This window comes from Antedon mediterranea, chromosome 4 (assembly GCF_964355755.1).
Source record: "Antedon mediterranea chromosome 4, ecAntMedi1.1, whole genome shotgun sequence".
Classification (NCBI taxonomy): domain Eukaryota; kingdom Metazoa; phylum Echinodermata; class Crinoidea; order Comatulida; family Antedonidae; genus Antedon; species Antedon mediterranea.
Window position 1 is genome coordinate 6451891 of NC_092673.1, and position 24568 is coordinate 6476458.

At 34.2% G+C, this 24568-nt stretch overlaps 2 protein-coding genes across 2 annotated transcripts; both read right to left on the reverse strand.

Moving 5' to 3' along the window:
* Positions 1–497: 497 nt before the first annotated feature.
* Positions 498–17385, reverse strand: LOC140046496 (uncharacterized). The gene is made up of 21 exons (XM_072091153.1): positions 16561–17385; positions 15539–15648; positions 15077–15133; positions 14340–14487; positions 13597–13748; positions 13038–13143; positions 12748–12800; positions 12035–12228; positions 11669–11816; positions 11101–11162; positions 10577–10643; positions 9723–9806; positions 9105–9224; positions 8241–8593; positions 7690–7801; positions 6624–6703; positions 5920–5994; positions 5544–5646; positions 3691–3782; positions 2656–2792; positions 498–2120 (listed from the first exon to the last, which is right to left on the reverse strand). Exons 1-21 carry the CDS (start codon positions 17267–17269, stop codon positions 1225–1227), a joined length of 3858 nt encoding a protein of 1285 aa, XP_071947254.1. The 5' UTR covers positions 17270–17385; the 3' UTR covers positions 498–1224.
* An 895-nt stretch (positions 17386–18280) lies between these two features.
* Positions 18281–23721, reverse strand: LOC140046497 (protein catecholamines up-like). Its single transcript, XM_072091154.1, has 3 exons — positions 22752–23721; positions 20172–20389; positions 18281–19616 (listed from the first exon to the last, which is right to left on the reverse strand). The coding sequence occupies exons 1-3, from the start codon at positions 23623–23625 to the stop codon at positions 19362–19364; spliced, it is 1347 nt and encodes a 448-aa protein (XP_071947255.1). The 5' UTR covers positions 23626–23721; the 3' UTR covers positions 18281–19361.
* Positions 23722–24568: the final 847 nt, after the last annotated feature.

Genomic DNA, 24568 nt, shown 5'->3' on the forward strand with positions numbered 1-24568 from the left:
AAAAATATTTGCTTAATTTTGTCTTAAATTTAAGACGAACAAAACCCTGCCTTAAGATGAAAAATTTCTTATTTCTGCAATAGAAACATTCTTTTTTTGACAACGCGAGCATGCTAGGCCAGAACATTAAATATTCGGAAAGGCTACACTATTGCGTTTTCCGCTGTACTACGAACGCTAAAATAATGGTCTCAATCACGCAAAAAACACATTATAATAATATGAAATGGTAGAAAATAATCACATAAAATTATTTTTCTTTTAATATGAAAACCAGATATTTACACAACACAAAATACATTAAAACATCATAAAATGGTAAACACATTTTAGATAAAACAGTTCTTGCATGGGTACATCTCTAAATCATTATGTAACATGTAGATTGTAGAATAAAATAAAGTATCTGTTCTTACAAACTAAAACAAGAAAATGTTTTCACAATGAAATATAACTGAATGTTGTAAAATAGTCTAAAATGCTTTCTTTCCTATACTTCATTATTATTATAATTACATATAAATATATAAACAAAAGCAATCAAATAAATAAAACAATTTGCAACAGTAACATTCTTCGTTTAAAATGTTGGAAAATCTGTAGTGAAAAAAATAAATAAATTTTGTGCATAAAATAACACTGTAAAAATAATCTGTATTTCCAGATTTAATGGACAGAACTAAAATTTCTTTCATTTTTTGTTGTTGGGTTGTGTAACATCTTTTAATCATTGACCAGTATGCAATTTTAAAATGGAAACAGTTTTGAAATCAACAAATAATCCCATAATTCAATTGTACTGTAAATCAGCTCCAAAATGTCTTCAAAATTTAAAATATTTGCATTTAATTCAACTGGTGACCGCATCAGATTTCATGTGAATTGACAAAAGGTCTACAGACCTAATAAGCAATATATGTAAGTAAATTTCACTGACTAATTTATACTGACTTATACACAAGCTTTTAAAATGCAAATGTCATATTCAATGTTGTGTACACCAGAGACTCAGTCAGAACATACACTGGCAGACCTAGCATTTGGAATGTAACATTTTCATTTAGTACAAAATGTCCATTATAATGTGTCATTATTCATGTTGTGTAGACCAGAAAATCTTATATTCAATTGTACACTAGTGCAAGTCTCTTCAAAGAACATACACTGTTATTTTGGAATGTAAAATATAAATTTCAATACAATACAATTTCTATAATGTTACTTTCAGTGTTGTGTAGACCAGTTATTCCCATAATTAAATGGTACACCAGCGGTAGGCTGTCCAATGAACGGTGTATTTGTTGAAGGGTTGGATTGGCCTATGTAAGCATTATTATAGCTATGGCCGTGTTGATTGCCGTAATATTGGCCTGCTGGGAAGTTATACATGTTTTGATTCAATGAGTGGTTAACCTGAGATTGCATCATATACTGCAACCCTGGTTGTACACATGGAAGGTTTGGTTGCACATTCGGTTGCATGTTTGGTCTTACATTTGGTTGCATATTTGGTCTCACATTCGGTTGAATGTGTGGTGGAGGCATACTTGATTGCATGTGTGAGTTAAAGGTCGGCTGGATATGTGGTGGATTCCAGCTTGGTCTATGCATGCCACGTTGTGGTGCCTGTTGAATTCCTTGTGGAGGTGGAGGCAGTCCTGGTGGTGGTCGAATCATATTTACTTGTGGTTGCGCTGCATACACCTGTTGAGGTTGTGACCCGTAAGATTGAGGATACTGGAGACAAGGCCGGAAATGATGGGTATAAATTTGCGTAGCTGAATTTACATGGGAACTTGGCGGATATTGCGGAGCCAGACTATAATACGTTGTTCCTTTTTGAGTGACAGATGCAGACGGGATGAATTCTGTACTTGCTGGAATGTTGAAACTTTCCAAATCTTCGCAAGGCTTAAACGGTTCAACGACGTTCATCTTCTTACAGGTGTCACCCAGAGTCAGTATTTTCTCACTTTTGATCGACACAGGACTTGTTAAATTCTTTCTAGTATCTGAATTGGAGATTTGATCGTCGTGAACTGATGCATGCCTTGACGTGGACGATGTGTGGATAGACATTGTGGATGCATGCCCCTGGGAAACCAGGTCATTCACTACACCTGTGAAAGTGGTATTACGAATAAAGGTAGTTTTATTGATAAACGTATACTCATACTACAGTAACAGAAAAAACAGTGATTTCTGTGTGTTATTTATAATATATTTCACTTTAAAACATATAAATCTAATTACTGTACAAACAATTCGTAAACAGAAACATAACAAATTAAACATTGCTGTATAATTAGGCCTTAAAAAATCTAAGGGTCAGAAAATAAATTATATTTTTTTCAAAAACCAAACCAACCAAATGATTGAATTAACAATAAAATCTCATTTACATTTTTTATAATTACTGTATTAAAAATTAATCTATTTCCCTATAAAATAACACTAAATTCTACTATTTTAAGTCACTACCTAGTTTAAAAAGAAATATTGAAATTCAATTTTTTAAACATTGTTAAATAGAAATTTCACAAAATCACTAAAACAATATATTTTTTTCATCAGCTTAAGTAGGCATATCAACTGTTTTCCCATCAGCTTAAGTAGGCATATCAATGTCGGTCTTATTAACAAGATATTGTATACCTCTTTCAATTTCTTCTGTTTGAATCTGCATGTTTTTCACTTTAGCTTTCACAAACGCTATCTGCTGCTCAATTTCTGTCAGTTCATCCACCAAGCCATTTCCACCATCCTCCATCATCGCAATGAGTATCTTTTGCCTGAAAAACAAACATTTTGAAACAATCATTTACAGATGTACATATTTGTAGTTTGACAATAAAGAACCTCAGCGGAGGATCCAGGAAGATCCAAATGCCTAAAATTGTGAAATTAAGTGTTAAACTTATTTAGTAACCTGTCCTATCTTTTGCATTGCAATTCCCGAAATTTGTATTATGTCATGAGTTGTCTGGCAAATCGCGAATTTTTAGTAAACACACTTTGTAAATAAATCGTAAAAAATGTAAATGTTGATTTTTTTAAATTGTTTCTTTTGCTTATCTGGACTCATTAAATAGATATTGCAAATGCACCTGTGACGTCACACCAATTTACGGCGAGTGCGTGCGATTGTTCTGAAATCATATGTACATCCCTAATACATTGTAAAAATACTGTCCTCGGTCAAGTTGTCCTTTAACATTAAAAAATGATTCTATCTACAGGGAAATCTTTACTCGAGTTTAATCAGTGATTATGACATTGACAACTGGGTTCAAACACCGCCTCTATTTGTGTCAACTTTAAATTAGTTTTCTGTACTAGTTTTTGAATATTTATTTTTAATTATTTATTTTTAATTCTTTAAATAGAATTTTTGGATATTTGCACGATTGGCGTGCCATACGTGACTTGTTGAAAGCCTGTAAAACCATGGTGTTAACACAATTGAGTTGATGTAAAACAATTATTACTGATATTATTTGTTGTCTACACTATCAAACTTTATGTGACAAAAAATGTGATGTGCCAATATATGGACATGATGATGTCATATCACTACCATATTTGGGCACATCACACTTTGTTTAAAACTAGTTTGATGCTAATTTTCTTCTTCCTTACATTCTATTTGTTAACTTGAGGGCATTTTGGTACAGTACTTATTTTACAAACCTTTTTCTTTCTGATACTTGTAACATTATTTTTAATAGATCCAAGTCATCACTAACAGTTTCATCATGTGGCTCCACAGGTGATGTTTCTCCCTGAAAAAAATGATCAACAAAATATTCACTGTAACAGTTAAACACATCATTAATCCTAATGGGATAATTGTGTACCCTGTGTCATTCAATGGTAGTTCTCTACATGGTAAAGCAGGGATGTCACCAGCTTTTTGGAGTGCCGGTCGGCAAATTTCCGGGGGGGGGGGGGGGGATACACCGGGGTTCCCCCCCCCCCCGGGGTTTGTCGTTATTTCAGCGAAACATAAAGAATTATGAAAATAAATAACAAATTGCGTCAGGTCTTGGCCTAACCTTGTACCACCGGGGAGTCGCCGTTATTATTCGCGAAAACAAAAAAACGCTCACGAAATGAATAGCAATAGATCGCGTCAGGCTTAGGCCTAGTCTTGTAGACACTACGACCACTAAGGCCTAGCCAAGGCTTAGATAGATGCCCCAAAACCCAAAATCTTAATTCCACAAAAACGGGCGCTTCTTTATTTAGGCCTAATCCCTAATCAAATAATGTAGATAAATTATTAGCCTATAGACCTTACTACTTGTTGCTCGATATAATGTTCGTGTTCTTTTGCGCGAGAGTTTTTTAGCGTATTCGCGAATTCCGGATTTTTTGTTTCACAACTGTGCGGCAAGCATGTAGTGCATGGCCGGCAAGAACAGAGACACGTGTTTATGGGTTAACTGAAGTTCAGCAACCTGAAGTTATCCCAGGGACGTGTAATTATTGTACCATGCTCGGCGATCATAAACGAACGAACTTGCCCGGTCTCACTGAACCATGCGCATGTTTTTTGTTTTTTTTTAAATAGTTCGTAGAGTACAAAAATGTAAAACTAGTAACATAATATAATTAAAGCAGGGTGACAAAACATTCAGCAATTAAAAATGATTTTGTTTGGGTCTATGTAGTTATACATTATTAATTACTGCGTACTTGTTTGTATTTTTAATCTGTGCAAAATAAAACGCTTGAATGGTCGCTATGTGAACTTTAAACTTGTACACTGTGCTGTGTAGCATGTTGTTCGCCATGACTCACAAGCTGTATACAATGAATACCAGGGCAGGGTAGGCCTGGTATTGTGTTACAAATAAAGTAACGTACGTAACCACGGAAACATTTGCTGTAGTCTTTTGTCTTATCTATATGAGGCTAGCTTGTCTGTTATTAACGATGTGCTAGGTAAAATGTTTTAGTACGAATTTTAGTTAGGCCTAGGCCTAAGAAATATCGTAATGATTAATAAATAATAGTGGTGGTCGGCAGCCTGTAAATCCTGGTCGGAAATGTTGAGTGCTGGTCGGGGCCGACCAGCGCCGACCAGCGTGGTGACATCCCTAAAGTATAAAGTATAATATGATAACATTGTTTAAAAAACACTCGATTGTATTCTTGCAATTTGATTGGTTAATTACGAATCATGTGTCATTTGGAATTAACCTTAACTAAAGTGATATCTAATGGTGATAATTAACAAGCTCTAATGCACATTCAGCTTTTTGTAAACATTTAAATAACTTTGCCAAGCGACGTTGTTGACTGATAGCATTTTAAGATCAACTTGCGAGCCATAACTGTTCTACTCCGCGACTAAAGTTGGAAAGATTCCCGGCCTAGTATTTCTCAAAGATTTACGATGGATAAATTTTAAAAAAAGTAGTTTTTTTTTATTTGTTTAATGTAGAGAATATTTCATTCGATGAAAAGTTGACTGGACAGGACAGAACTAATCGGTGATGGTTACGATGTTTGTTTGATAAATTAGAGAGAATATCTACCTTCCAGTAAGGATCTTCCGCACTAAATTCTTCAAAAACTTGTGTTAGTATTGAGGATAGGTCAGATGACTGATCCTCAAATACCGCTACTAGACTTGGAATTCTATTTAAAAAACCATTAAAAACACATAAATTTCAAATTCGGACTCAATAATTATAGCAATAGCATAATCAAATAATTCAAGGAATATTAAATAAATAGTTAAATGTATCTGTGAAAAGATAAAAATATTTAAATAAAATTGTTTTAAAAATACATAAAGCTAAGTGCATTTATTTCAAATTTATTTCAATCTTACTTTGGAAAGATACTGTAAACATTCCTAATTATGCATCCTCCTGTTAACAAGTACAAGTGTACACAATTTTCACTTACTTTTCAAGTGGATATAATGTGATATAGGGGCTTGGATCCGATTGGTCATCTGCTGGCCCTCTAGTGACTTCATACCTTTAAATTCAAAGAAATACCATCAGCAGATTGTTACATTTCTCCATTATTTTTCTCAATTGGGTTAAATACTGTTACTCATTTAGTAATCCCAATACTACAATTATTAGCCTGAATAGATGCATTTTGCTAGCCCCAACTACTACAGTATTGCCTCAACTAGTCATATCTCTCGGTGTCCGAGTCTTGTGAATGATTCTACAGAAAACAACAGACAACTACTGTAGTTCCCCGGGAATAATCCCACCCCCTTGTAAGTGAAATTTCTCCAAATTTTGGAGGTGGCTACAATTTAAACTAGCTATATATTCCGATGTAGGCCTAGTAATTAAATGGTCTGGTCATCTAGGCCTAGACGGCCTAATTGGTCATACCTGTGCTATGTCTACCGTATAGACTTTTCCCTAGATTTCTATTTAAAAAATATCCTAAAATGTGATCTAGGCCTATAGCTTCCTAAATAATATCGACACGAACTTGTACAATTTCTCCAGCGGTTCCACACGCTTGAGCTCTGTCTAAATCTTGTTGCATTTCAAGCAATTTAATAGTGATAATAATCTTCTGGTATAGAGCAAATCTTGATATATTGATATTATATAAAAATTGTAGTAACAAAGTATTCATACTCATCTAGCTCTGCAAATACATCTGGATATTCTTCCCGTGAAAGTGAAATGGATTGGATACCAAGTTGCTTAATCTGCATCTAAAATAAAATACAGATAATTTGTTATTAATTACAGTAATAGTACAGTCCATATATTGTCTGCTAACTTCAGGAGGCCTCCTTAACGCAACAACGTATCACATATGTACAACAACAGTGCTGCAAACATCACTAAAGGAAATAGAATTACTGTAGTTTGATTTCATGCAAGAACATTGGAAAACATACAGCACATAGTCAAACGTATGCAAGCTGAACCAGGTCAAAGGCTGAACCAGGTCAAAGGCTGAACCAGGTCAAAGGCTGAACCAGGTCAAAGTCTACAACAACTAATAGACGTGCAAAAAGCAGGTTTGATTTCATGCAGGCGGGGCAAACACAATTATTGGAAGGGCATTTTCTTACATTGCTGAGGTAACGATGCGTTACTAGTGGGAACCACGACCTAAGTATAAGAAGACTAATGACAATTAAATCCTAACCAAAGTTCGCAGTTTACAATGAGCTCTGCAAAATGGTTGCAAACAATTAGATAGGCCTACACCTCTACACCCACCACTATGCATCTGTTACATCAATTAGAGTATATCATTTTCCTATACAATCCTCATATGGGAAACATTTTTTAACAAAAACTTTATTAATTTTAATGCTACAAGGAAATAGAGTTAAAAGTGTAATTTTAAATAAAATCATGTGGTACACATTGTTCTCCCAATATAGAAGTCAAGTCCGGCAAATTGACAAAATATACTGTAGCCTTTGATTGCTCTTGTTTGTGTTTAATGTTTTGGCCTAACCTACCACTAGTAGATAAGCGATTATTTTATGTATAATATTCTTGCACCATTTTTAATACTGGTTGGAGCCAATTTAGTAATTTAGCAAATCCTGCTGGCAAAACGGGAGAACACTGGGTAAATTATAGTATTTGTAGTTAAATAATATATTTATTTGGATTCCCTGTCTGGTTGGCATCACTTTGCATTCACCTTCGTTCAGTTCTTGTCTATGCAAATACTTACAACTTGAGTGACAGCATCCACATCAATCAAGGTTCGTAGGTTTGCACTTGGCAAGTATGGAACGCCGATGTGATTGATTAGGTGAATTGTACGGTCATTTCCAAGATCAAGACTATTAAAAACAATACAAAATGATTATACAAATAATGATCGTTTGTGAGTGCAATGGTACAAATGGTGAAAGATGCGAAAGACTTCTAATTATTAGCGAGTCAAAAGGCCAAGCGGTTTAGGCAGGGCACCATTAACTGTACCTAAAGAGCCAACAATAACAGCATGGTTGCAGTCTCCCCTAGTTCTGGTGATGCAACAACAAACTGTCATCTAGTGGACACTGTTTACCTCTGTCTACTTAGAATCCAGTTCATCATTATTCGGGACGAGTAGGGGTTTACCCCTGTAAATTGGTTCAAAAAATAGTCCTGTACGAGGGGGATTCCTACCTATTTGATGGTAATGTAAGTAACTAATGATAATACTTGGCGACATGTGCCTGAAGATAAATAAAATAAAACAAAATTAAAAAAATAAAATGTGAATGAGGCACTTACTACATAATAAACCGATTGCTTTCAAGATCATCCAAATCACCACCCATTTCACGATTCATCTGTTCCATCAATTCTTCATCATCCAACTCCTCGACAACCGGATAAATTCTAACATCTTCAACGAACTCTGGAGACTCCTCTGTTCCTGTAACCTTTTCTAACATTGGTGGGCCAATGCTCAAGTTATTGAACTGGGTGTCAAGTCCGGTTGGAGAGGCTAAGCTTAGCCTAGGAGGGGTTAAGGAGCTTGATCCAATGACCTCTTGACCATCTTCTTGCATTGCAGTAGAATTGTCATACACTAGTGTTGGTATGTCCAAGCCGTACCCAGTCATCAAACTGTACTCTGAATACTATGAAGGTATTTAAATAAAACTATTAATATAAATATACAAAAGTAAGATATACACTCCATTAGTTATATGCATGTTGTTGGGCGACACATGTCACATTGATGTATAATGTACTGAAATACTGTTTCAATTAGTGTTCATCAATTGGTAATCATCTGGAATAGCCAATTGTTTTGTTGTAAAATGCCATCCTCCATTTGCTAGTGTATCATAGAGTAATCATATACTAGTTGTATATGCATGTACGTTGAGCATATATCCTCGTAACCACAAAATTAAAACCAGAATTTTACACAAATTTTTCAAATTATCTTTATCACTAATTTTATGTATGGATACAGTGGCCATTTGGAAGAGTGATCCCTGCCCTGTTTTAGGCTGCCTGTTTGTATAACTGTTGTTGCCTCTTGACTCTTTCTAGTTTTAATAATTAATGATTGCAGCTACTAGAATACTATTAATTCAAATTTAAATAAAATGAAATTTCCAATAACACAATAAAACAACATACTGGTTTGTCTTTGTCCATCAACGTGTCGAAGGTCGCAAAGTTCTCGCTCACCAGGACATCATTGATGTGTATATCCTCTTCAGTGCTCGTGTCTGTTAAGCATACACACAAAACTCTCTCCTAAAGTAGACAAATATTTTATTTATACTATTGTTTATAGTGTACTATTTTTTTGGAAAGAAAGCGATATATATATAGCAATCTCAGAAATGTAGATAGATTGTTGGGATATCAATATTATCAATTGGGAACATTTGTAGTCAACTTAAAGATTCGTTACTTTTTACATTCGAACAATAAACGGATTTTGCTCAACAGAAAATCATTTGAATAGAAAATGACAAAGCAATCTTTTTCGTAAAGAACAATCTCAACGGTAAAGTCCCAATCGAATACGACAAATAAGTTACCATACAAAATATCCCTTTAATAGGATGTTATGTCCTCTTAATAGGAGTTAGCCATAACATATTGCCATAGGAAAGTAAGATTAATTTATTAGTCCAATAGTTACAATTGGAAAATCTTATTTGGCGAAAAGTTAATAATGAAGTTGTCTGTGAAGCGCTTCTGTGTAAAATATTGAATAAAAAAAAGGTTGTCTGTAATTTGTTTTACCTGAATACCAGTTACCAAGGCAACTAAAGCTTTGTCAAGACAAAGTTGTAGAATTCTATCTTGTACTGGCTTTGTCCATGTTTCCTGAAAGAAAATAAATTTATTTTCCATAATAATAATTGTTGTTGTTGATTAGTAACAATGCAAACAAGTTGAGTGATTCTTGTTGAGTGAAAAATGGGGTGGTAAACAGTTTAAAAAAAATTAAGAAAAATCAGCATTGCCAAGTAAAATGATTGTAGGAAACTATGTAAATATTGAATATAAAACAATAGAAATAAATTTCATGGTTAAGAATTATTCACAATTTTCTAGGTGAAAGAATTACAAGATAGCAGCCGACCTACTTCCTAATTATCACTTAACCTAATCCTTTATATAATCTCTCTTTTACTATAAAGTAAAAAGAAGCTGCTCATGGGATTGAACCCCATACAAGTCTAAACCATTCTACACAAACAAATCGATAGAAAGTGTCTGCATTATAGTCAATTCTTATTTCACACCTAATGCATATTCAATAAGGTAGCAGTATATGACTAATAACTAATGTTTTCTGCATTGCTTACTTACAAATAAACAATGCAGTATGTAAAATGAGGATTTATGGTGCTATCTATTGTAACATACCAATGATTAGAGTTGTTGTTACTACTTGTTTGTCTATGTAATTTGTATGGTATATTGAAATAAATCAAAAACTAAATCTCCGTCCACACTATCACATTTTATGTGACAAAAAAAGGTGATGTGCCCATATATGAACATGATGATGTCACAGCACTACCATATATAGGCACATAACATTTTTTTGTCACACAAAGTTTGATAATATAGACACAGCTTAAGCCTACCGCTACAGGTTTGAGGAACGAAAGCTTTGCATCATAGCCTTGAACTGGTAGGTGAAACATAGATGATCTGGAAAACATTAAACAATACTTTAAGTAACAAGACACTATTAATTAAAGCACTATATAACACTAAAATTACACTTCAGCACATACAGTAGGAAAAAACTATAGACGATAAACAATATTATATACAACACAATAATTTACTCTATGCAATGTTGCTGCACTGGTAGGCGCTACACTGCTGGCAGCCTTGGGTTCGTAGAGGGCCTAATCCAAATTTCCTCAGTTTCCAGTTAAGCTTCAGGGCCCAGAATAAATACATTTAACATTCAACACTCCTCACATTGAGATTCGAAAGTAGAAATGGTATAACATTCAAATTGTCTACTATTTTCAAATGATTAAGATTACGGTTAAAAGTACACTTTAAAAAATCTATTGCTTTTCCGGTTTTGATGTACACAATGATAATGGCATGAACTCCGATAGAAATGATGGTATGATAGAAAGATTTAACATACTTGAGGTATCGTAAAAGACCTTTTGGTACGCAAGCTACTGTTCCATAATCGACATACTTCACCTGTAAAAAAAGAAATAAATTAAAAAATCAAAAATATCTGTCATAACACAGAGTTAACATTGTTACATATAAAAAAAAGTTTATATAGTAGAACCTGTTCCTTTGGGAAATGCTTATTCAGGGGACATCTCTATTAAAGGACACGCCTATTCAGGGGACACTTTCCTGTGAAACAAATGATACAAAGTATCTTTAATACTACAGCCAACCTCAATTCAGGGGACAACATATTCAATGGGAACTTTTTTGGGTCCCGAGTGTGTATGCCTTGTTTGTCCTTTTATCAGTTATCTTTGTTTTTACACCTTAAGTTATAATTGTTTATCAATCTTTACTTGCATACTTGTCATGTTTATTATTGTCTTTCTGTGGATTACTGTTATTATTATTATTACTGTTATTCCTGATGATTAAAATGTTGAATCATGGCTTTTAATGCTTTTCATTGTTTAAATTTAAACTATATTGGCTATTGTATTCAAACAGACGTAACAAGCTTTTCCTACCTCTACAAAATCCATATTAGTAATTCCTGTAATAATTGCACGATGCCAGTTGTGATCTTGTTGATAGAGGGCAGCACACACTTGATTAATTGCGATCATAGATTCGGCCATTTTGTATTTTTCTCCAACATTTGAACAATACACTTCTCTGGTAGTAGCAAAAGAAAATAAATTATATTCAAATAGATTTACACTTGGAAAAAAAACAATATCTTTTCATTGTCAAAAAACACAAAAGAAATAGTTGCTACTACCCCAAACACTAGAGGGTACTATATAAATGTTACATTTTTAAAATAATCAAATCAAGCTGAAGCCAAGCACCATATTGGACGACCCTGGAGGCCAAAAATGCACAATACTTACTCTAATTCATCCATTACTGTTTCGAGTTGTAATAATTCATCATTTTTCAGTTGTAGTGTTAGGTTAGCAGGTGAGGTGACATTGGATACATAGACTTCAATGTATTCTTCTAAGGGTGGTAAATCATTGTACTTATAACAAACTCCACTGCCTATTGCATCGCTTGGTACTTTACTATATAACGGTTTGTATACCTATTAAAATAAATATCAATATGTCAGTAAGTTAGAGGGCGCTGTTTTTCTTAAACATGCAGAACGTGATGATCGTGGCGATGATAGCCTTGTTTTTATTCAACTTTACAATGACCAATGTCCTGGTTTAAACAATTTGATGTCAGCTGAATTCAGAAAAATTACTCTATTTTTGGTGAGAATTGGTTTTTTTTCAAAATTTATAGTCTAGACCTCTAGGCTAGGCCCACTCTGTCTAAATAAAATGCTAAATTATACACTGGGACTTTGCCCAGGGATATGCTTGTATGCGAAGGTGATCGTAAAATCAGAGGTGGGATTATACTTGGGGTGGGACTTTACCAGAGGAACTACGGTAATGGTAAAGATTATTAAGCGCAACAAGCATACTGGGGATTTCAAAATAATACTTATTTGGCAAATTTCATAACAACATTATATTATGGTTAATAACTGGACAAAATATCATACACAATACACAAAAAATAGTTTAATAAAAAAAATAGGTTGTTTGTTTACCTCAGGTACTGTGCCTAGAGACTTATTCTTGGAAGGGTATAGGTGAAGGCGACCTGAAAAGAAAGTTGAATAGTCGTAAAATATTTATTCAATGTAAGAAAGTATCTTTCTGGAAGATGGCATTGAAAAATAATTAGGCAAAACTTAGGCAAACAGCTTGCCATTTTCAACAATTCTCTCTCTTCTTAATTGATAAGCCACCACCACTACCTTGATTGTGTCGAGCAAGGTTGAAGCCAACTTGGTTCTGATATTTTTCAAATTTTCTGATATCATATGATATGACTTACCTCTTCCTTTGTAGACCACATGCAGTACATCAGGTAGCATTACTATTAGAGTGTCAACATCCATGAAACCATGGTCTTGCAATGCTAACTCCTCTCCAAATATTTCCTACAAAATTATTTAAATTATTCCAAAAAAAGTGTAAATAATAATGTTTGTATGTTAAAATAATACTCGTATACTAGTGCATAATGGTATACAAATAATAAAATAAAATTGTTACAGCGGATGACATGTCTAACAGAAATGTTTTCAGTTTGAATCTGTTTACTATTAATTGCATTTCATTTTCACATACAAACTTATAATTTATAACAGTGAATATTTGATTTGATTTATAACAGTGAATATTGATTTTTTGTCACATAAAGTTTGATAGTGTAAACAGGGCTTTAGTGTTGGAAAAAGAAGGATTTAGGTAAATTCTTACAAAAACTTTCTCTAATGTTTAAAACTTTCCAAGAACAAGGTATCTAATATATCTGAAGAAAGACCATTTCAAAGTAGAGGAGAGATGAAGACAACAAGTAGAAGAAAAGACCAATAAAGGATTGTCTATACCTGATAAGCACTTTCCAACTGTTGTACAACAATCCCCGGTTTCATCACAAGAACTTCTCGTATTTTCACCTTTAACTGGTCAAAGGTTAACTTTGGTATGTTAGGAACCACAATTTCATTTGGTCTGTGCCTTGGTTCTTTTGGCCTTGGTTCTATAGTAACAAGAATGTTATCAATATACCTTATTATATTATTTATCAGGCTCAATGACCACATAAAAGGACTCTACCATTGTTACAATGGGTCTGGGGGGCAATGTTGGGTGGGGTTGTTTTTTTATCTAGCTCTTCAATAGAATTAGGTTTAAACTGGTACTACTGTATTTCTATTATATGCCTTTAATTTTTTCATATTCAACATTTGAGGCTTGGCATAACAAAAGCGATGCAGAGTCACAACCCCAACTGTTAAGATATTTAGTCTTGAAGTTTACAATGTGAAAAATGGCCTAACTAAGGCCAAAAACCATTCTATAAACACTTATCTTTGACAAATATCAGAACTATGTATATTTTGCAATTATTTAAGTCGTTTCCATGGAAAAAAAGGAAATTGTATTTGTGTTTACTAAAAAATAGACATTCTTTATTTGGTGTCTGTTTCTTTTTATTTAATCTTAATTTTTAACAAACTAAAATCATGTAAATATAAATTGGTTTTAATAAGGTGTTGATGAGAATCTATGACTGTGATTGGCTATAAAGATTAAATACGCTCTCTGATTAGCCGACACTTTTGTTTACCTGGTGTATGAAAACGAGCATCAAAAAGCAGCCAATCACCAGTTGGATTTGGTCTTTCGATCGTGATGACATCCGGCATAGCAGATACCAGGTCAATAACGCTAAAGAAGCCATACTTTGACAACTTAAGCTCAATGCCTGTTAATTTCTGTGAAGTCCAACATATTGTTAGTTTATAGATAAAAGATAAACTATGGTATTGGTTAAAGATAAACAATATGCATAAAATAGGTTATATAAGTTTATCTGAATAATGCACTTGCCAATTGTATGACCCACTATACGACCCCGAGAGAGGTGCGTCATGGACGAGTCATTTTCAAATAATTATTGACACGGTTGCGTCAAAAAACCTAGATGGTACGTCACATCAATGAACAATGGTGTGTCAATGTCCGTCACTTTACCGTCCACCATATCATGAACAACATGGTCACAGTGCATCAAAATGGATGTCATGGTCACGTAAAGTGGTCACGTTTTTGACGCAGGGGTGCGTCATAGTATTCATAATGTATGAAGAACAAAGGACAAATGCATAAAGTTGACAGTCATCTTTAAAATACATTATTTATAATTTTACATTACTTATTTCTATTACAATTCAATTTCAATTCAACTTTTATTTCAGACAATTGTCCATATGGTATACATTCTTATTCATAATACATTACAATAATTATATCCATCAATTAATATCATGATGTACGTAGATAGTTCATTAAGATTTCACTTACACAGTATGTATATGGTAGTTTGTTCGCCCATAAACCATTGGTGTTTTTACTCAAAATCTGTGAAGAAAAGATATTAAATTTGTTGTATAAACCTATACAGACAGGATTGTTATGTACGGTGGAGAGGAAGAGGTGTATGTTTTAAGACTATGGTCAATCCCTTTGTCAGGGGACAGAGGACAACTCTATTGAGGGGACACTTTGTAGGAGGTTGTACTATGTGTAATATATCTAATTTCTGTTTTCATATTAATGGATTGTTATTTTGTGGTTGTGGGGAAGGGGGGGGGGAGATGGGGTTTGTATATGTTTTAACACTATAGGGGTCGCTTTGTAGGAGGTCCTACTACCGGTACATGACATATATTGTATTTTTATCTTCAAATTACTGCATTTTAGATGTATAGAAATATTAAAATATACAATCTAAAATCAACAATTTTAGTTTAAAATTGTTCTCACCGTTCTAATGTTTTTAACGAAGGCATCGTCGAAGTTGTCCGATCGTTTTTGCTTGTTGCGAGTTTCAACTTTAGAGTTCGATACCGGATCTTGGTTTATAACTGGCTCTTCTGAAATATTACAACATTAATTATTAATATTAAAAAATTAATGAATATGTATTCATGTTTTTTTTTCATTTGTAAAATCATTGTTGAATGAATAAGTATGTGTACACACACACAGTTCTGTTAAGAGGGTCTAAACATAGAGTGGCAGGAACAATTAACATGTACATTCACAACCGTTTTATGTTTTACACTTGAATTTTTAACGTAGTGTATACTATAGAGATACTAAGGTCGATAGGTCATAAGTACAACATAGCAGCCCGAGTCTGTTAAGCCTGTTTTCCAACTGGCAAATGTGTTTGTGCCGTGCGAATCGAAAGCGTCAGCTTATACGCAAATTTAGCAAAATTAGTACAGTTGTTTGAATTGTTTCAACTGTTTCCAAAGGAAAAAATTGTGCAACCAATCAGAGCTCAAGAAATGACGTCGTTCATGAGCACTCATTTGGAAAACTATACAGAGACATGTAATGAACATGAAATAGCAGCCTTCGCTCTACAGCAGTGGAAAGTAGCGCATTTTTTTTCTCCTCTGCAAAACCTTAGACTCAAGCGAATAAATTCGCCTAGTGGAAAACAGTCTTTATGAAACTTGAAGTTCAGGATAAAACTGGGTAATTAAATTGGATTTTTAATGGTTCTCGGTCTGGATTTAGCAGGCTTGAACAGAGACTGGTAATTTGGGACTGATATAATATATAAAAGGATGATAATTCTATGCAAATCAAGTTTTTTTTGTTCAGGCCAGCTGAAATGATCTATTATATTATCCCTTGACCAGATTAATTTTACTTGGCCCAACGGAATAGATTTTTAAAAATTGAGAAGATACAGGTTTGAAATCGCTACATCTATGTCACCAATCGGTTATGATTAATCAATTGACGTTGGTGGCGCTTGTGAATTCACTCACTTTGTTCTGTAACATTTGCTCTTGACAATACTGGCTGGTTATGCTGAATTTTCGCAAAAATTTTGTAACCCCCCGAACTTAATCTCTCAACTTCAATGCCAGGTATACAATTAAACAATTCTTGTAAACTTGAAAAACTCAATTTGTTGTAATCTATCATGTAACCATATTCATCGTTGAAAAGTGTTGGAAAATTTGATCCGTGAATTCCATTTGTAAACGAAGCGAGAAGTTCTTTTATTTCAAATTGTAAATGCGAAGGTACCACAGGTTTGTTCACCGGTTTAACTTGTTTCGGTTTACTGTCATAACTTGAATTTTGTCTTGTGCTAAAACTTGAGTTATTATACACTGGTACGGGCCTTCTGCTGGGGTTTTTTGGCGGTGCAGTAATTTTAGAAGTTCCGCCACGCTTTCTTGTGTCAATTTTCTGCCTCATCACCATTTTCTGTATGTGTCGAGTTGTGTCGTCACATATGCCCATAACTTTCATCTGACCACGATCCCATACAGGTTTTACAACGTCCTTCATGTCTCGAAATAGTTCACTCGCACTGTCATAGCCTAACTTCTGGTACGGCAACCTGTAGCCCATTACCGCCTGAAAATCCTCCTCAACTTGCCTGACAGTTAGGCCCAAAGGTGCTGAAATGAGTAGGGCTCGCACTAACTTCTTAACATCCTCTTTTAATGCCGCTTTATCAGTCATGATTCTGATATGTTCGTCTTAGAATTGTGATTTAAAAAAATGAAAATTACGCTACGATTAAAGGATGTTTATAACAAATCTTGTGAGAAACATTTCAAGAAGCACATGTAAAATTGTCACACGGATTCTTTTTTATAATCATAAAAAAGGTTATGACGATACGGTCGAGTGCACACCAGGTCAGGCACGTGTTTTTATAGAGGGCGACATAGTCATTTTCTATTATATCGAAGAGAATCCGTCCAATTGCACTCTTGATTTGAGGCCCATTTACACTAGGATGATAACTATCGACGATATTATGATTATTCCTACATAAAACAAAAGATATCTTAAAGGTTTTCGTTCTAGGATAATCATCTATGCTGCCTTTGATGAAATATTTTCACATGTCCAATCAAATGAGGTCATGATTAGTGAGAGCAATAATATTTGTCATTGTCGTATTCGATTGGGAACTTTCGTTGTCAACGTAAAGATTCGTTGAGTACTTTTTGTATTCGAATTGTAAATTTGTGCTCAACAGAAAGTCATTCGAATAGAAAACGTTGACAACGGAAGCTTTTTCGTTAAGAACAATCGCAACGCTCAAAATACTCCGTTAAAGAAGTACTCAACGGAAAAACTACTCAACGAATACGACAATTGTGATAATACAATGATAATTGTTCTTAATATTGATCATGACATCATTTGATTGGGTTTAAAAAAAAGACTTTTTTCTAATTTCTTTTATTTCATGTTTTTATCGTTATCATCCTAGTGTCCATGGGCATCTATTTAAATGTATATAATTTGACTGTCCACTCGATATTTATTTGTTGTAACAGTATGGTATCCAGTTTATTTGCTGATGGGCAGTTTTCCAAAAACAAAAGATTATATTTATTATTACAAATCCTCTGCCTATAGTTAGAAACAATAGAGGGTATGTACTGTAACAAAAGCCGAACTGACTGAGAAATAAACAATTCAATACCATTGATGTTTAAATTACTTTAATGTTCACTTTTAAGTATCTTAAAAAAAAACAAAAATTAAAAACAAAAAGGTGTTGAAATGTCCAAGTGATAGAATCATGTGAAAATGTCCAAAGTTAAATTAACAAAATTTATGTAAATAATAATTTGCACAACTTTTAAGTCGATATGCAATACAATTATTTTATCTATTCTCTAAAAAACAAAAATGTGTTATAAATTTCATCTATAAATATGTGTAAAAATATACCACCAATTATGAGTAATAGTTTTGACATATAATATTAGTCACTCAGTTTGTTTATAGCCCAATAAAGTTAATAATTAACATTTGTTTACTAACAATGATTACTTAAACACTCAAAAGTAAACAAATATTAGTCATGTTTACACATGGCAAGAAAAGTACTTTCCTCATTATTTTGTTATTATGTTAAAGGCACAATTAGAGGGTGTACGAATGTGTTAAGATTCTACTGTCAACAAAATAAAAAAAAAGAAATGGCTAAAGCTTGGTTCCCACTAGGATGCAATTGAAATGCAAGGAAGTTGACCAATCACAGGCCTCAGTTTGGAAAATACATGACATCATAGTGGGAACCAAGCTTTAGTGTTAATATTGCTGTGCTTTGTTATATAATTCAAACAAAAATGTGTTATAAGTTTAAGCTCTGTCTACATATCAAACTAGTTTGACAATGTGCCCAAATATGGTAGTGATATGACATCATCATGTCCACATCACATTTTTTGTCACATAAAGTTTGATAGTGTAGACAGCTTTAGTTTTCCAATTCTCATGGTAGGCCTAAACATTCAATGTGACCACCTTAAATATATGCTAATGTGTGAACACCTGGATCTGTATTTAAAGATTCATTGCGAAAAAAAGCTACATAGTTTGTACAGTGTTTTCTTGTTTTTTTAAAAAATCCAGTGCCATCATTTGAATTGAAGCAGTTCTAATATTTATGTGCTGTAGGTAAATTCAATATTTCAATACATATTCGAAGATAGCAAACTTAAATGTTGCCGATGCGTCAGAAAGGTATGTATTATTTTAATGGTAACCAAGGTTACATGAATTACAGTAAACTACACTATACACAAACTCATTCAAATTCTGCTATAAGAATCATAAGGGCGATTCCGGTTAAAATAGCTACAATTTCCATGATTGAGCGCAAAATTGTTGACTCTTCTTCTAGCAATTCCGGAATGACTGAGACGGTAGCTATGTAAATGAAACCCCCGGCTGTGAATGGTAGAATCCATAATGTTCCTGCGTCGCCTGCTCCTTCAGCAAGTAGTCCGCAGACGCATCCTGCGAGAGCTCCGACAGCTGTTACAAGCTGTAGCATCATAGCCTGTGAAGAATAAAGAATACAAATTGAAGTTAAAAACAATTTAATTCAGGTACATTTTGTACTTCTATGTTGGGCAATTTTAATGTAATCTTAGGTTGCATTCAGATGCGAATGACCAACTGTGTATGGGCTAAAAGTTGTATGCTACTCCATAATAAATATTGCAAAAATCATTCAAGTCATGGATGCATTTACAGTGTTTCTCAATAGGGTCCTTTCAGTGTCATAGGTATTATAAAATTACTCCATTGCATAGAGTTCACTGCCTAGATAATTTGCAATAATCGTTAGCTACAATACAGGTATGTACATGTTTAACCACCTCCTTATTGTATGTGTTAAACGTGTTATCATTTTAAATCTAGGGTTAGTAGCCATTATTTGGAAATAATAGCAGAATTTCTGAACTGTTATTACTAGGAAAAAAAAAGGAAATGTTTACAACACAACATTATCACTTTCAGGTAGTTGCTTACGATAGGTAGGCTACATGTACAAAAAATGATGCATGGTCCAGACTGAGTTGGCATAAACTTAAATAATAAATCTGCTTACCTTTCTTTTAGTGCATCCTGATTGGACGAGAATTGCGAAATCGCCTATTTCATGCGGTACTTCATGTAGAAGGATTGTTAGTGTGGTTACTATGCCAACATTAGTACTGATCAAGAACGACGCACCAATCGCGAGACCATCTGTGAAATTATGAGTGCAATCCGCGGCCAGGTTGAGATAGCCGGACACTTTGATTTCCACTTCTGGGGTTTCTTCTTCTAAAAACAAAAGAATGATATTGATAAAAAAATATACTAAATAATAACTGTATTACATTTCTAGCTACCGGTAGTTGTCATTGTTACAGTTAAGCTCTGTCTACACTATCAAACTAGTTTGACAAAAAAATGTGATGTGCCCAAATATGGTACTGATATGACATCATCATGTCCATACAGTATATGGGCACATCACATTTTTGTCACATAAAGTTTGATAGCGTAGACAGAGCTTAAAGTTAATAAGGCCACAGTTGCAATTAACCAACCATCCCTAATGACCTATTAATAGTCAAGTTATTCCAGGTCGCCACCCATCCCTCTCAACTTCTCCTGATTTCGCAAATCCTTTCTACATAACAAGTTAACCATAGAAACATAAAAAAAAACCATTAAAACAATAACAAAATTGCAAAAGAGTAAAAAAGGTATAACAAATTTATTCAAAAACAAAAATAAATTTAAAGTTAAATCCAGGCCATGGAAAGCTAATAATAGCATGGAGGCGGGCTTCACTGTCAACTTCTTCAGCAGCAGCAATTTGAATAGGTTAAAGGCCCATTTACACTAGGACGATAACGATCAACGATAAAGAGATACAGTAAGCATGCATTTTTCATACATAAAATAAAAGTTTTCATTCTAGAACTAAAGGATTTATGCTGTCTTTGATAAAAATATTATTTTTTTAAACCCAATCAAATGACGTCATGATAAATAAAAACAATAAAATATTACAATATTAGTGCTCTTAACTATTCTTTTTTTTTTGTATGAACAATTAATCGGCGTTCATTATCGTCCTAGTTTAAATGGGCCTTAAGCGTGTTTATATTCAACATATTGAATTGAGCACAACCCTGGATCCTTTCCTGGCTTTAGTTATTTTTTGGACCAATTAACTGCTGTTGCTGTATCAAAATATTATCGTCACCAAGCATGCATGCAAAAACCAAAATAACAATGTGCTTTGACACAATACAATTTATTAATCAACAACATACAGTGACATAATAGACTAAATGTGGCCTTTGTTTTGGGTCTATTGTGTATTCTGTTGGTGTAATTTCAGTGTTTATATATTTGGTTGAAGTGTTAAAAATCAATTTAGATTTCTCGGAATCTGTCTACTTTTCATAATTATCGTGAGAACTTACAAATAGTTACGGTACGGTAAACACATTGGAATTGGCTGTGATTTTAGGAAGGCTTTTTGGGAGTTACAGCACTTTAAATTGGAGTTTGATTTGATTTTAAAAAGAACAAAACAGAGAGAAGATATAAATGGAAACACAATTAAAAAGTTAAGAAAAAATTATTTAATGCCTGAACCAAATTAATCCTGGTTATCCTTAACCAGATGTACAGTATTTTCAATGGGCTCCAAACGTCCAGAGAAATTATTGAGTTATTATGAATAATTATATCATATGTATGGTTAAAAAGCTTGATTCATAATTAAAATAAATGACAATATATTATAAAGTTAAAAATTTTTCAAATAATAAATCGGGATTTCATCGAGAGCTATAGACGATGACTTGAATAAAAGAATATAAAACTTTACAATTTTTTTTATCATCAGTTCAGCGTATGTTGGTGTTGAGTGGGTTGGTATTATAATTCATTACAGTAGTATATTAACAAGGGTAGAGTAGGTATCACAAAGGGTTAAAAAACAACCACCAACAAACGCCCAAAACACTTGCGTTTTGCTACTTCCGCTTCTTTCTTCGATTTGCTTTTTACAAGCCCTTTCAAACCTGAAGAATATTCAACACTACATTGTAGTACTGCAATTTGATCATGGAATTGTAAATAAATCAGTTTTACTTTTAATAATAAATTATTTGATAATAACTGTAATAATATGACCAGGGGTCTGGGTATGAAATTTAGCGGTGGGATTATAATTGGATTCCAAAATCAGAAGTCCAAATTTAGACTAGAAAATAGAAGATGGCATTAATTGTACATACTTGATTATACTTGCTCATGCGTTGTACGATGGTAGTAATGCACTTGTCAATTGTATGACTCACTATACGACCCCCGGGAGAGGTGCGTCATGGGTGCGTCATTTACAAATAATTACTGACGCAGGGGTGCGTCAAAAAACCTATATGGTACGTCACATCAATGAACAAGGTATGTCCGTCACTTTACCACCCACCATATCATAAACAACATGGTCACAGTGCGTCAAAATGGGTGCGTCATGGTCACCTAAAGGTAAGTCACCTTTTTGACGCACGGGTGCGTCATGGTATTCAAAAGTATGACGCACATCGGACAAATGACGCACCTCTCCCGGGGGTCGTATAGTGGGTCATACAATTGACAAGTGCATAATAAAACTTACTTTTTGTTACTCCTTTTTTCTCTTTTTTGTCCTCCTCATCTTTCGATACCTCTTCTTTTGATTCATCTTTCTTTGACTTGTTCAGATCTTTTTTAACTGGTGGAGAACCATGGGAATGACCGTGACCACCTTTGACTAACCGGACAAACTTCTCAACGACCAGGAAAGCAACAATGCCGCCAAGGACCCAAAGACCTACGGACATGTCATGCGCATGGCCCTCTGAATCATGCGAATGTTCATGATGGCTGTGTCCATGATCATCGCCACCATGACTATGTGGATTGACGGCGTGTGGAATGAGGTGCAGAAAAGCATCTCCGAGAAGACCTCCAGAAGCAAAGGCAAGCAGCACTTTCAGAAGAGGTCCTTGTGCGTTGCTCTGGTCCAGTGGAATCACAAAGAGTATGGCAAATGGTGCAGCACTTATCAAGACAGTAGCGCCGATAGCCTGCCACCACATTGTGGCAGTGTCTCTATCTGGTTTTCTTGGTTCCTCTTCATGGTGATGGTGTTCTTCTGGGTCATGCTTAATGGCTGGCTCTGATTGTTGTGTAGGTGGTTCAGCAATTGGAGGGGGAGCATTAGCTTCTTTTGAATATCTATTTTTTGTTGCTTGTTTGGGGTCTGCATCATGCCCATGTCCGCCGTGTCCACCGTGACTGTGCCCACCGTGACTGTGACCGTGGCCTTCGCCATGGCTGTGAGCATGCCCGCCTCCGTGGCTGTGAGCGTGCCCGCCTCCGTGGCTGTGAGCGTGTACGCCGTGGCCTCCGTGAGAATGACCATGGCCTAGCACAAAACTAGCAACGCAAAGTCCAATAAAAACAAAACTGACGAACCGAACGGTAGATAAATTACCAACAGACGGCATTTTAATATGAACTGGTTGTTTAAATTCCTAGTTAATTAATAATCCTGTCAACACCCAATTTGTTATTTCAACAAGAGCCCTCGATCAATCACTCACTCTCTCGGCACAAAAAAGTGGTAAATACACGTGGCATGAAATAGAGGGCGGCAGACAGGATTTTAAATCAATCATACGTGTTTCAAAACGACTTACCGGTTTACCGTATTATGTATTACTGTACAGTATTATGTTTTGAAAAGTTAGTTAGCCCAACTGGTAAAAAGTATGTAGCCTATGATCTTTCACATGAATTTTCGCGGATATAGTACCAGTATGTCTCAATCACTGGAGGCCGTTTTGGAATCATAATTTGTTTGACCTATCTATCTATTTCCTTGTAAATTAAATGCCTTTTTAATATTAATTATATTTTCACTAATTTCATTCAATCTCGATATTATCTCAAATAACTTGAAAAACTTATATATCTCAGTGTATTGCTAGGATCACAAACAAGGCAGTGAGCATGAGTATTGGTTCCCTATGTTTAGACACAACTAATGTCATGCGGATGCAACCGAAGAGCTCAGTTACAAAGTAAAGTAGGACACTACAGCACTTTATCCAACAATTGTTAAATGTAGTGCGTTAACATAATTTTCTTTAAATATAATGTATGTCACTTAAAAATTGCAAGAATGCATGCATTAAAAAAATAATCACAAATATTCACGTGTTACTTGCATGTGGCAAGCAAAGAGGGAGAACATGTCTTTTATAATTGATATTGTTTTTAATAATACAAGAACATATACAAATTATGTGTGTCGAATGTTTTTAGAGAAAAGAGAGAATATATAACGTAAATAAAATAAAAGAAAAAAAACACAGTAGGCTATTCAATTTAAAGAAATTGTTGTATTATTTAAAGAAAAATATCGTTCAAATTAATTATCATAAACAA

Coding starts and splice junctions, on each gene's coding strand:
- LOC140046496 (XM_072091153.1), bottom strand. CDS start 17,269: ATGACTGATAAAGCGGCATTAAAAGAGGATGTTAAGAAGTTAGTGCGA. Junction 13,749..14,339: donor TGCTCGTTTTCATACACCAG/GTAAACAAAAGT, acceptor TTGTTACTATAG/AACCAAGGCCAAAAGAACCA. Junction 3,783..5,543: donor CGGAAGATCCTTACTGGAAG/GTAGATATTCTC, acceptor CATTTTTTTCAG/GGAGAAACATCACCTGTGGA.
- LOC140046497 (XM_072091154.1), bottom strand. CDS start 23,625: ATGCCGTCTGTTGGTAATTTATCTACCGTTCGGTTCGTCAGTTTTGTT. Junction 20,390..22,751: donor GAAAAAAGGAGTAACAAAAA/GTAAGTTTTATT, acceptor TTTTGTTTTTAG/AAGAAGAAACCCCAGAAGTG. Junction 19,617..20,171: donor CAGGATGCACTAAAAGAAAG/GTAAGCAGATTT, acceptor TATTCTTCACAG/GCTATGATGCTACAGCTTGT.